This window comes from Carcharhinus amblyrhynchos, chromosome 1, assembly GCF_965287045.1.
Source record: "Carcharhinus amblyrhynchos chromosome 1, sCarAmb.v2.hapA, whole genome shotgun sequence".
Classification (NCBI taxonomy): Eukaryota; Metazoa; Chordata; class Chondrichthyes; order Carcharhiniformes; family Carcharhinidae; genus Carcharhinus; species Carcharhinus amblyrhynchos.
Window position 1 is genome coordinate 14,469,160 of NC_137324.1, and position 12,789 is coordinate 14,481,948.

General features: G+C 45.3%; 1 protein-coding gene across 1 annotated transcript in view; it reads right to left on the minus strand.

Annotated features, from left to right (window-relative positions):
- Positions 1-12,789, minus strand: part of slc4a11 (solute carrier family 4 member 11) — a 179,953-nt gene that overhangs the window by 105,277 nt on the left and 61,887 nt on the right. The window contains exons 5-6 of the mRNA XM_080194085.1: positions 7,144-7,375; positions 3,835-3,916 (exon numbers count right to left, since the gene is read on the minus strand). Of these exons, the coding sequence (XP_080050211.1) occupies positions 3,835-3,916; positions 7,144-7,375 (314 nt within the window). The remainder of the gene's footprint in view (positions 1-3,834; positions 3,917-7,143; positions 7,376-12,789) is intronic.

Sequence of the window (12,789 nt, forward strand, 5' to 3'; positions counted from 1 at the left end):
CCCCACAACACACGATCTGAGGTGACGATGGTCACACTCAGCACTGATCTTCCTTGTGCACCAGCTGACTGACAAGGTGGTGGGGGGGGGGTGGTGGTGGTGGTGAGGTGGTGAGTTTTGGCTGGTGCTAGAGACCTGACGGTAGTGAAGTCCAGCCTGCACCTTCACCAAAGGTAACACTACGCTGGGGAAAAACAGGCAAAGCTGTCTCGTTGATACATAATTTTGCTCTGGCAAGGTTTCAGATTTGATTTTGAATGCAGAAAGATTACTGTGGCACCAAGTCAGGTTTTGGGGTCTTTAGGAATCCTGTGTTCCTACCAAAGCAAATTTCTGCTAAGAGAGCAGAATATGCCAAACAGATGTCTTCCCTGTTCAATGCCTACATTGTTCCTGAGAAATCTGTAGATGTAAAAATATATTTACCTAATAAGTGTATCCATATGTGATCCAACTGCAAGAGAAACTGGAATAGCCACCTACCTAACATAGCCTCGGGCAGATAAAAGAAGCAGTGCCTCAAGCTACGCAACAAGTGGAGCCAATAATAAAGTGTACGATGAGAATTTCCAAGTATTATATCTTCATGGTGCCTCATGATATTCAGGGTAAAAGTCAACCCTTAATCAGCCTGACCAGATTATCAAACACATCCATAAATTCACACTTCAGCCTGAACACGAGCTTTCATTAACACTTCAAGATGTTAACAGTGCGACTGGGTTAGCAGAGTTTGCCAGGACCCACTGACAAAATACAAGATCAAAGCTTCAGCATTTTAATCCCTTTTACATAAATGTAGTCCCGCTACTGGGCAGGCAATGCTTCTAGTTTCTATAATGTGACACCCAGAGATGTACACAATATGCAAGCGGAGGTCTAACTGAGGGGCCTTGTATTAGTTAAAAAAAAAAATCATAGAATCCCTATAGTGCAGGAGGCGGCCATTTGGCCCATCGAGTCTGCATCGACAACAACCCCACCGAGGCCCTATCCCCGTAAAAACCATGTATTTATCCCACTAATTCCCCCCCCCAAAACATGTCATTCTGAATGACCAATCAACCTCACCTGCACATCTTTGGAATGTGGGAGGAAACCGGAGCACTAGGCGGCAGTGGTGAGCACTGCTGCTTCACAGCTCCAGGGACCTGGGTTCAATTCCCAGCTCGGGTCACTGTCTGTGTGGAGTTTGCACATTCTCCTCGTGTCTGCGTGGGTTTCCCCTGGGTGCTCCGGTTTCCTCCCACAGTCCAAAGATGTGTGTGTTAGGTTGATTGGCTGTGCTAAAATTGCCCCTTAGTGTCCTTAGTTAGAGGGATTAGTGGGTAAAATATGGGGGTAGGGCCTGGGTGGGATTGTGTTCGGTGCAGACGCGTTGGGCTGAAGGGCCTCCTTCTGCACTGTAGGGTTCTATGATTCTATGAAACCCATGCAGACATGGGGAGAACATGCAGGCTCCACACAGACCCAAGGCCAGAATTGAATCTGGGTCCCTGGTTAGCACTGCTGCCTCACAATGCCAATGTGCCACCTTGTCTAATCTCCTTGCCCTTGTAATCTTTGCACCTAAAGTCCAGAATACTATACGCTCGATTAACCACTCACTCCACCTATCCTGCCACCTTCACTGATCTATGCACTTTAACACCCAGCTCTTACTGCACCTGCAGCCTTTTTTTTTTAAAAAAGAATTTTACTCCTTATTTTATGTTGCTTCTCTAGGTTTGTCCTGACAAAATGCATCACCTCACAATTAACTCACCAGCCAAGTGGGTGACTCCATATTCTCCTGGCCTTACTGCTTGGGTGATGATACAAGGGGAGGTACAATTAGGAGCAGCAGCAGCGGTCTGAAGCTGGGCATCAGAGTTTCAATGGCAGGTGGACAGAGCCAGATGCTGGCCATGGTACAAGGTGAATGAAGACAAGGTGTTGCAATGCAGAGAATGGGGACAACTGCTGAACGTGAGCTACTCGCCCACTAGTGATGGAGCTCCCATCAAGATACAGGATCATAGAAATCATAGATCATAGAAACCCCACAGTGCAGAAGGAGGCCATTCAGCCCATCCAGTCTGCACCGACCACAATCCCACCCTACCTCCATATCCCTACATATTTACCCAATAATCCCTCTAACCTACACATCTCAGGACTCTAAGGGGCAATTTCTTAGCACGGCCAATCAACCTAACCCGCACATCTTTGGACGGTGGGAGGAAACCGGAGCACCCGGAGGAAACCCACGCAGACAGTAACCCAAAGCTGGGTATTGAACCCAGGTCCCTGGAGCTGTGAAGCAGCAGTGCTAACCACTGTGCTACCGTGCTGCTCCATATTATACAGGATATTATTAAACCAGAAAGAGTACAGGCAAGTTTTATTAAGATGCTACCAGGACTTGATGGTTTGAGTTATAAAGGAGAGGCTGGATAGACTGGGACTTTTTTCCTCCTGCAGACTTAGAGGCGATCTTATAGACTTCTATAAAATAATGAGGGGCATAGATCAGTTAGATAGTCAATATCTTTTCCCAAAGGTAGGGGGAGTCTACCTTTGGGAAAAGGTAGATGGCATAAGTTTGAGATGAGGGGGGAGAGATACAAAAGGATTCAGAGGGGCAATTTTTTTCCACACAGAGAATGGTGAGTGTCTGAAACAAGCTGCCAGAGACAGTAATAGAGGCAGGTACAATTTTGTCTTTTAAAAAGCATTTAGATAGTTACATGGAGGGATATGGGCCAAATGCGAGCAGTTGGGATTAGTTTAGTGGTTAAGAAAAAGGGTGGCATGGACAAGTTGGGCTGAAGGTCCTGTTTCCATGCTGTAAAATTCTATGACTCTAGGCAAACAACCACCACCATTTAACCCTCAACACACAGCGACATCTTCCGAGGTTTGTTGACGAGTGGGAAAAGAACCAACAATATAGGAGCTCAATCCTACCAGCCCCAATATTTTACCCAAGATTTTTCTTAAAACCCATAAGCTTCTGTTCCATTTCCGTTATTGAAAAGAAAGTGTGTTGGCTATATTCGTGTTGAATTTAATACGGTATTTTACCATCTTTAAGCAGACCGATTGCCACATCATAACTTTTTGCTTTTGCACAAAACAAATCACTCAGTAATAACATTTTTTAAAAGAATGAACTTTAAAAGACGCCCAGGCCAGCAACGAGAGAGAGAGAGAGAGAGAGAGCAGGAAGGCTAAAGTAAAAGCCAAAGGGAACAGAACAAATAGGTGTTTGAAATGTGCACATTACAGGAAGTAGATACAACTACATTGCAACTTGCTTTCTGTTAATGTAGCAGTGACCAATGCACAGGCTGGAGAAAAGAGAAGGGTGTCGGAATGAAGAGCGATTCTGATTGGAAAGGTCGACACGAACCCTGCCAGTATATCCCCAGAAATATCCCGTGAAAAAATAAAAAAAGTGAAGACATTATCGGAGACCTGTGGCGTCAACATGAACAGCCTTAGTGGAAGCAGCTTTATTAGAAATTAAATAGTCTGGACTGTCCCAAAAAGTTACAGTCGCAGGCCCTGTTCTGATTCAGAAGATCGGTGTGACACGATTGCCGAACTCATTCCCACTGAAGTAGTCAAACTTCAGTATTCTGTTACAGCCCCACTTGGGGAAAACAAAATGCTGATCCGGGTTTAATAGCTGCGTGGTGGGATTAGGTGCTGACCTTTTGTCCTGGATCGGAATCCAACAAGGGTGCCCGAGCCGCTGCTCCCTGTGCAGCAGAGGCCCGGGCACTCCCTACCACTGCTTACAGGTGGTAAATGAAGTGGAGCATCTGAAGTGAGCCAAGAACTACTTACATAAGGCAGAGCCAGGACTGCTGGTACTGAACGCCAGTCGCTGTGGCAGAAACCCCTTGGATGGTGTTTGACAGGAGGTGCACTGAAAAGGAAAAACAACCTTGTGATTCAATTAGTTCACAGCAAGCTATCCCCACAGACTTGAGCGTTTGGTCCGAGCCAAGTTATTAACTCAAAAGGCAGTTTTTAGTTAGTGTTACTATGATGACCTGCCGTAAAATATCAAAATGCTTTGGATCAAACCTCTTCAGCTGCAGACCATCTTATACAAATGCCTTTTTTAGAACTCCAGGACACCCCAAAGCTCTTGACAGCCCATTGAAGCATCTTTGAAGTACCGTTGTAACGTAGGAGCCGTTCCAGCCAATTTGTGCACAGCAAGCTCCCATAACCAATAACGAGATAATGAGCAGGTAATCTGAATTTTTAATTTTGGCATCGGCCAAAACAGAAGCAGAACTCCCCACGTGGGCTGCCATGTTTCCTAAATTTCAAAAGTAGCTACATTTCCAAAGATTTTCACAATTGGAATGGATTTTGAGACACATCCTGAGATCCCTTAAGACCACCTGAAACAGAAGGTGGGGCCTCACATTAACATCTTTCTGTAACAGAGAGCAGCACTCTGTCATCACAGCACTTGGACGTCAGTCTAGATTGGGCAGCACAGTAGTTAGCACTGCTGCCTCTCAGCACCAGGGACCTGGGTTCAATTCCAGCCTTGGGTGACTGTGTGGAGTCTGCACTTTCTTTCTGTGGCTGCGTGGGTTTGCTCTGGATGCTCCAGTTTCCTCTCAGTCTGAAAGATGTGCAGTTCAGGTTTATTGGCCATAATAAATTGGCCCTTGTCCAAAGTATATTGGTAAGGGGCATTAGCAGCATAAATATGTGGGGTTACGGAGAAAAGGCTTTAGTAAGATGCTCTGTTGGAGAGTCAGTGTAGACTTGATAGTCTAGACTTACAAGATAATGAAGGGGATGGATAGGGCAGAAGTAGAGAGATTCTTTCCACTTAGAAAGAATAGCAGAACTAGAGGGCACAGCCTCAAAATAAGGGTGGTGGGGAGGGGCAGATTAGAACAGAGTTGAGGAGGAACTTCTTCACTCAAAGGGTGGAGAGTCTCTGGAATTCTCTGCCCGTTGAAGTGGTGGAGGCTGCCTCGCTAAATATATTTAAGTCACGGGTAGATAGATTTCTGATAGACAGGGGAATTAAGGGTTATGGGGAGAAAGCTGGAAAGTGGAACTCAGCCACGATCTTATTGAATGGCGAGGCAGGCTCAAAGGCCTACTCCTGCTCCTATTTCTTATGTTATGATGGGCCAAACAGCCTCCTTCTGCACTGTAGAGATTCTATGATTGTGCGTTCAAATCCCAGAGGCAGACCCGAACCTATGATTTTCTGACCTGACCATATGTTTATATCGGCGCGACTGCGAAGCCAATGCCAAGGTTATCCTTACACAGGACTGACAAACATCATGCGTAGAATCCAAGCCATTACACTCTAATCAGGCGGACGTTTCACACTATCAAATATCCATTGGGTGGGAATGAGTTGGGAAAGGATCATGGAACAAATATCCCAAATCCATGCAGGCCAACCAGCCTGTCATTCCCACGCCAATCCCCCCTCAGCCGGCTGTTGTGAAATTAATTTGCTCTCAGCTCATCGACCAGATGGTCGTCCCATAACGTGCCGCAGAATATTTACAATTAAATGCTACACAAGTCATTATTATAATAAGGGGTGAGATTCTTCTGCTTTAACTGATAACATCTTGCATTTATATAGCACCTTTAACATCAGAAAACATCTCAAGCAACCTCTCAGGACTGTCGCCGAACAAAATTAGTTAGAGGAGATGGCAGCCTATTGATAATGTCATTTCAGCTGGGAGCAGAGGCCCAGACTAATGATCAGGAGTTACAGGTTCAAATCCCACCATAGCAGCTACTGGAATTTGAAGTTAATTAACAAACATTCATTTAAAATCTACGTGACTGTGATCGTGAAACAATTGATTGTCTTAGAAACCCATATGGTTCATTAGTGTCCCTTTAGGGAAGGAAATCTGCCATCCCTTCCTGGTCTGGCCTTCATAGAATCCCTACTCTGCAGAAGGAGGCCATTCAGCCCATCTCGTCAGCACAAACCACAATCCCACCCAGAGCCTATCCCCGTAATCCCTACTATTTACCCTACTAGTCCCCTAACACTAGGGTCAATTTACTCCACTCCCCTGATGAAGGAGCGGCACGCCAAAAGCTCGTGCTACTAAATAAGCTACAGGGCTTTAAACTGGTGTTGAGAGACTTCTTTCTGTGCCCACCCCAGTCCAACACCAGCATCTCCACATTGTGACTAGGGTCAACTTAGCGTGGCCAATCGACCTAACCTGTACATCTTTGGACTGTCGGAGGAAACCTACACAGACACGGGGAGAATGTGCAAACTCCAGAGACAGCAACCCGAGATCAGAATTGAACCTGGGTCCCTGGCACTGTGAGGCAGCAGTGCTAACCACTGTGCCACCGTGCTGCTACACGCAACTCCAGAGTCACAAGAATGTGGTCAACTCTTAACTGCCCTCTGAAATGGCCTAGCAGGCTTTTCAGTCCAAGGACAATTAGGGATGGGCAATAAATGTTGGCCTTGCCAGCAACGTCCACATGGAATTTTTAAAACAGTAGCCACACTCTTCAAAAGGAAAAATATTGAAGATGGGTCGTAACTGGAAAGTACAGAAGGTAGAGGGGTTTTGTTTTAAGTGGAGTAGGATTTTGAAGGGGAGAGCAGTATTGCTTGAGGAAGAGAGTCTGGGACATTTTACCATCCAAAAGGCACTATATAAATGCAAGTGACTTTGCATACAAATTTGCACAATAATTTGTGGGCAAGAAAATGGAGACTACTAGAGGAATAACAGGAATTTGAGACTCTGATCAAGGTGACAAAGACAGAAATAAGGGAACAAGTCAACAGCAGAGGAATTGCGATGCACAGAGGAGCAGATGAAAAGAAATGGAGATTACAGAAATGAGACTGAAGTGAAGAACTTTAACCCCCCCCCCACCTCCCTCAGGATTAATAGGAGGAGGATAGGGGTGGATGGAGGAAAGAAACAGGAGCCCTCGAGAAGCCAACACCAAGCAGAGCGAAAAAGGTCCAGTCAGAGTCTGTAGATTCAGAACAGATTCAAAGCCAAGTAAGTGAAAAGAAGCAGAGAGTGGGCCAAGATATTAGTGATGCTGATTCAAGAGTATTCCTCTTCGGAGTGAATTCACAGGCCAACGCAATAACATTACCACTGCCTTCTTGTAAAGTGCCCGTATCGGTGAATAGGTTAGCCATGACCTCCTCAATGCTAAAATTGGACTCTGCGCTTCCCAACTCCTCCTCCACGTGTTTGAGCATCTCACGCAGAGTATCTTCAAGCGTCAGGGCTGACACGTCCAACAGGATTTTGGCCTGCGCGAGGAACCTATCCAAGTCTCGGTGGGCTCGCACTTCTTCCTCAAAGTTCTTCGACTTCAGGTACTGTAAAAGGGAAAAAAAGAAACAGGGACACACACTCGGGCTTCCGACTTAAAGTATCAAAAACAAGGAGACTAGTGTTTCACAGCTTTTCTCCTCCAAAACAAAGACAAAGCAGCATTTGTTCAGAGAAGGGGTGGTTGCTAAATTTGATGATGATACAAAGATATGTAGTGGTGGGGAGGACATTAGGAAAGCACAGAATATATTGTCACATACAGTGAGAAGTATTGTTTCTTGCCAGCTACACAAAGCACACCGTTCATAAAGTACACAGAGGAGAAGGAAAGGATAGGCTGCAGAATTTAAGCAATTAGGTGACAAGTATAATGTGGGAATGTGTGCAAAATTGTCCAATTTGGCAGGAAAAAGATTTTTTAATCTAATAGTGAGAGATTGCAGAGTTCTGAGATACAGAAGGATCTGGGTGCCCTACAGCCTGATTCACAAAAGGTGATTACACAGGTAGAGCAAGTAATTAGGAACAAATATAGAACGCTATTGTTTAATGCGAGGGAAACTACATATAAAAAGTAGTGAAGTTACGCTTCAGTTATACAGAAACCACAGCTGGACTACCATGAACAGTGTTCGTCTCCTTATTTAAGGTTGTAAATGCATTTTCCCCTGTAGAAGCGGTTCCAAGAAGATTTACCAGGCTAATACCAGGAATGGGAGGATTCTCAAAGGGGAACAGTTAGACAGACAAGGCTTGTTAAAATTAAAATTAATTTATTAGTCACAAGTAAGGCTTACATTAACACCGCAAAGTTCCTGTGAAATTCCCCTAGTCGCCACACTGCGGTACCTGTTTCGGGTGAATGCACCTAACCAGCATGTCTTTCAGAGTGTGGGAGGAAACCCACACAGAAATGGGGAGAACGTGCAAATTCCACACAGACAGTGACCCAAGCCAGGAACTGAACCTGGATCCCTGGTGCTGAGAGGCATCACTTTGCTATCTCTGGAGTTTGGAAAAGAAAGATCCTGAGGGGTCTTGACAAGGGGTGGATGTGGAGAGGGTGTTTACTCTTGTGAGAGACCCTAGAACTATGGGGTCACTGTTTAAAAAGAAGGGGGTTGCCAATTTAGGATAGAAAAGAGGAGAAATTCTGAGCGTTGAGGGGTTTTGAAACTCTCTTCCTCACAAGGCAGTGGAAGTAGAATCTTGGAATATTTTCAAAGCAGAGCTGGATAGATTCTTGATAAGCAAGGGGGTTAATGTGGGATTGAAGTTACAATCACAACAGCCATGATCTTTGTGAATTACGGAACAGGCTCTAGGGGCCAAATGGTCGACTCCTGCTCCCAATTCACACATTCTCACTAGTTGCAGTTAATTCCTGAATGCACTTTATAAACCAATCATCTGCTGCATTCCCTCTTTCCCAGATTTCTATCGAAGGAACGAACATTAAGGTGATAAGAGGAAAGAAGCAATATTCCACCAGTCCCTTCCCCAAACCAGGAGGGTGTATGCCAGTCAACGTCAGGATGTGACAGAAAGCATCATCACTGCAGAAAAATAACAATTGTCCACCAAAAAAGGTACATGCATTTATACAGCAGAGTGGTTAGCACCGCTGCCTCAGAGCTAGGGACCCGGGTTCAATTCGGGTGACTGTGTGGACTTCACATTCTCCCCATATCTGCATGGATTTCTTCCAAGTGCTCCAGTTTCCTCCCACACTCCAAATATGTGCAGGTTAGGTGGATCGACTATGCTAAATTGTCCATTAGTAGATGTGTAGGTTAGGAGGATTCGCCATGGTAAAACACACAGGGTTATGGAGATTCAGCCTGGCTAAGATGAGCTTTCTGAAAGTTAGTGCAGGCTCGGTGGCCTCCTTCTGCACTGTTGGGATTCTATGGATTTTAATGCTCAAAATGGCAAAACGTCCCAAGATTTTCAAACTGATATTTGACACCGAGCTACATAGTGATAAAGGTGACCCAAACGCCTGATCAGAGATGTATTTTCAAAAAACATTTTAGAAAAGTAAGAGGCGAACAGAGAGGTAAGGCCCAAAAGGCACGTTAATGGCCAAGCAATCGGGGAAAAAAAATAGAGGATGTACAAGAGACTAGAACTGGCCGATTAGAGAGCTGTTGATGGTATTGAGATTAGTGAGGTGAAGAGGCATGGGGATGAGATAATAGGTGGGGCAGGAGTTGAGACTTAAAAACAACATTGTGTGGAAGCGAGGGTTGTTTATTCCAAAACCTGGGGGAGGTGTTTATTGGGATTATTCCAAGGCCAGGTACCAGGCTGATACCGATACTGAACAAGTGAAACACGTATTTGGTTAGTGTGCGTCTTGGAATGTTGAGAAAGCAGCTGAAACAAGTGCAAGGTCCTTTAAGAGACCTTTCCTTTTGACTAAATGGAGGGAGAGAGCAGTCAGGTTATATTCTCATAAAACGGATCAGGCCAGTGCTGCAAGGGGTCCTCCTCCCCTGCCTCTTGTCAAGTTTGGATGGCACTAGGGCCAGTTAAAATGAACAAACTGCAAACATCAAGGCTCTCAAATTTGTATTAATTATCAATTCAACTTCTATGCCAGCGTGAGGAACACGCCTGCTGTGGTGAAGGAAGTTTAAAAAGGCTAGCCACAGCTTCCCCAGTTGCAAGCCAGAAATGTAGAAACAAGAGGAAGAGTAGGCCATTCGGCCCATCAAGCCTGCTCCGCCATTCATTAGATCATCCAACTCAATAGCCTAAAGTCCACCTTTCCCCAAAATCTTTTGATCCCCTTCACAAGAGTTATAGAACATAGAACATAGAATATAGAACATTACAGCGCAGAACAGGCCCTTCGGCCCACGATGTTGCGCCGACCAGTTAAAAAACAATGACCCTCCAACCTAAACCAATCCCTTTTCATCCATAAACCTATCCACGGATCTCTTAAACGCCCCCAAACTAGGCGCATTTACAACTGCAGCAGGCAGGGCATTCCAATCCCTCACCACCCTCTGGGTAAAGAACCTACCCCTGACATCTGTCCTATAACTACCCCCCCTTAATTTAAAGCCATGCCCCCTCGTGCTAGCTTTCTCCATCCGAGGAAAAAGGCTATCACTATCCACCCTATCTAAACCTCTAATCATCTTATATGTTTCAATAAGGTCCCCTCTTAGCCACCTTCTTCCTAGCAAAAACAACCCCAAATCCCTCAGTCTCTCCTCATAGGACCTCCCCTCCATACCAGGCAACATCCTGGTAAACCTCCTCTGCACCCTCTCCAATGCCTCCACTCCAATGCCTCCACATCCTTCCTATAATGTGGGGACCAGAACTGCACACAATACTCCAAGTGCGGCCGCACCAGAGTTGTGTACAGTTGCATCATGACGCTGCGACTCCTAAATTCAATCCCCCTACCAATAAACGCCAAGACGCCAAGGCACATTTTATTCCTTAGCCTCAGCTGCTTTGTGGTAACAAATTCCATTGGTTCACCACTCTCTGGGTAAAGAAAGGTCTTCATCTCCATCCAAAAAGGTTTATCCCTATCCTTAGGCTATGACTATGACCCCTGGTTCTGGGCACCCCCACCATTGGGAACATCCTTCTTGCATCTACCTGGTCTACTCCTGTAAGAAATTTGTGATTTGATTTATTATTGTCACATGTTTTAACATAGTGAAAAGTTTTGTTTCTTGCACACTATACAGACAAAACATACCATTCATAGAGAAGGAAAGGAGAGAGTGCAGAATGTAGTGTTACAGTCATAGCTAGGGTGTAGAGAACGATCAACTTACTGCAAGGTAAGCCCATTCAAAAGTCTGACAGCAACAGGGAAGAAGCTGTTCTTGAGTCAGTTGGTAAGTGACTTCAGAGTTTTTAATCATTTTCCGATGGAAGGTGGTGGAAGAGAGAATCTCCAGGACGTGTGGGGTCCTTAATTATGCCGGCTGCTTTGCTGAGGCAGCGGGAAGTGTAGACAGAGTCAACGGATAGGAGGCTTCTATAGTTTCTATGAGAAGTGTAGGCTTCTGAAATCCCCCCTCATTCTTGTGAGCTCAAGTGAATATAATCCTAACTGATTCAATCTCTCCTCAGTCCACCGCTACATCACTCCTGCTATCCCAGCAATTAATAAACCTTCACTGCACTCCTTCTAGGGCAAGAGCATCCTTCCTCAGATAAGGAGGTCACAACTGCACACAATATTCCAGGTGTGGCTTCACCAAGGCCCTTTATAATTGCAGCAAGACATCCCTGTTCCTATCCTCGAAAACTCTCGCATGGAAAGGATCAAACAAACCATTTGCCTTCTCTCCCGCCTGCTGCAGCTCCATGCTTACCTTCAGCGACCAGTGCACAAGGACACCCAGGTCTCATTGAACCTGCTCCGGAATCCAGAAGAGTAGAGTACTAGAAACTGCCACTCCACAGAGACAAATACCAGAGACTTAGCTCACCTGACCACTTATCTGATCACTCCATTTGGTAATGAGAACACTGTGCTGACCAACCCTCCCTCCCAACACCCCAAGTGAATGGTGCTGTACCTCAAATGGCATCTATAACTGATCTCTGGATAGATGGTGTGGAAAATGGGCTTTGGTTAGTCACAGTGTTCTACCCATGCCTTTTCAAAATAGACCAAGAACTGCTGCAGCAACATGTGCAACTGCAAGAGATCATGACTAAACCCAGTAAATTCTACAGGTTAGGCTCCAATAATGGTAAGGCCACGAGTTTCTTCACTCCCTCCCTTCCCCACCCCACTTCACAGAACCCAGTGCTGGCCCCAGACCCCACAACTGTATCCCAGTCAAACTGGGCAACAGGAGAAAACTGAAACAAACATTCTTCAGTATCGGTCCAGCAGCCCACACTGATGGCCTCAAACCATACCAAAAGGTGAAGCTATACCCGACATTCTGCCTTCGCTGTCACAGAAGGTTGAAGTAAAAAGAGTCAGAATTTCCCTAATTCCTACTGGGAACACTTGCACTCGATGATCATTATGTACTAATAGTGGCTGGTCTCAGATATTTTTAAAGTAGAAAAAGCGTAGAAAAGCTTTGGGCAGAAGAACCTCCCCACACCAAAAATGGAACGCTGGTAAATCGCTTATTTGGGCTCAGCAAGGGAATCAAGGGAGTGAACAACTAAATGCAATTAGATCAGCCATGATGTTACTGAATGGCAGAGCAGAAGGGCCAAATGGCCTATGTTTGTATAATTACAATGTAACGTAACTTGTATCGTTACCACCACATAGGGAAATATGGTGAAAATCGCTTATATTCATGCTGACCATTGCAGACCAATGTTTGGGCAGGGGGCGTACAAACTAGATAGAATATTCTAAGATCCAGCGCAGCCACAAGGTAGCGAATGGCTTCCATTGGTTCTACAATTCAACTGGGGAACTCATGCGCATTTTAACATCTGAACC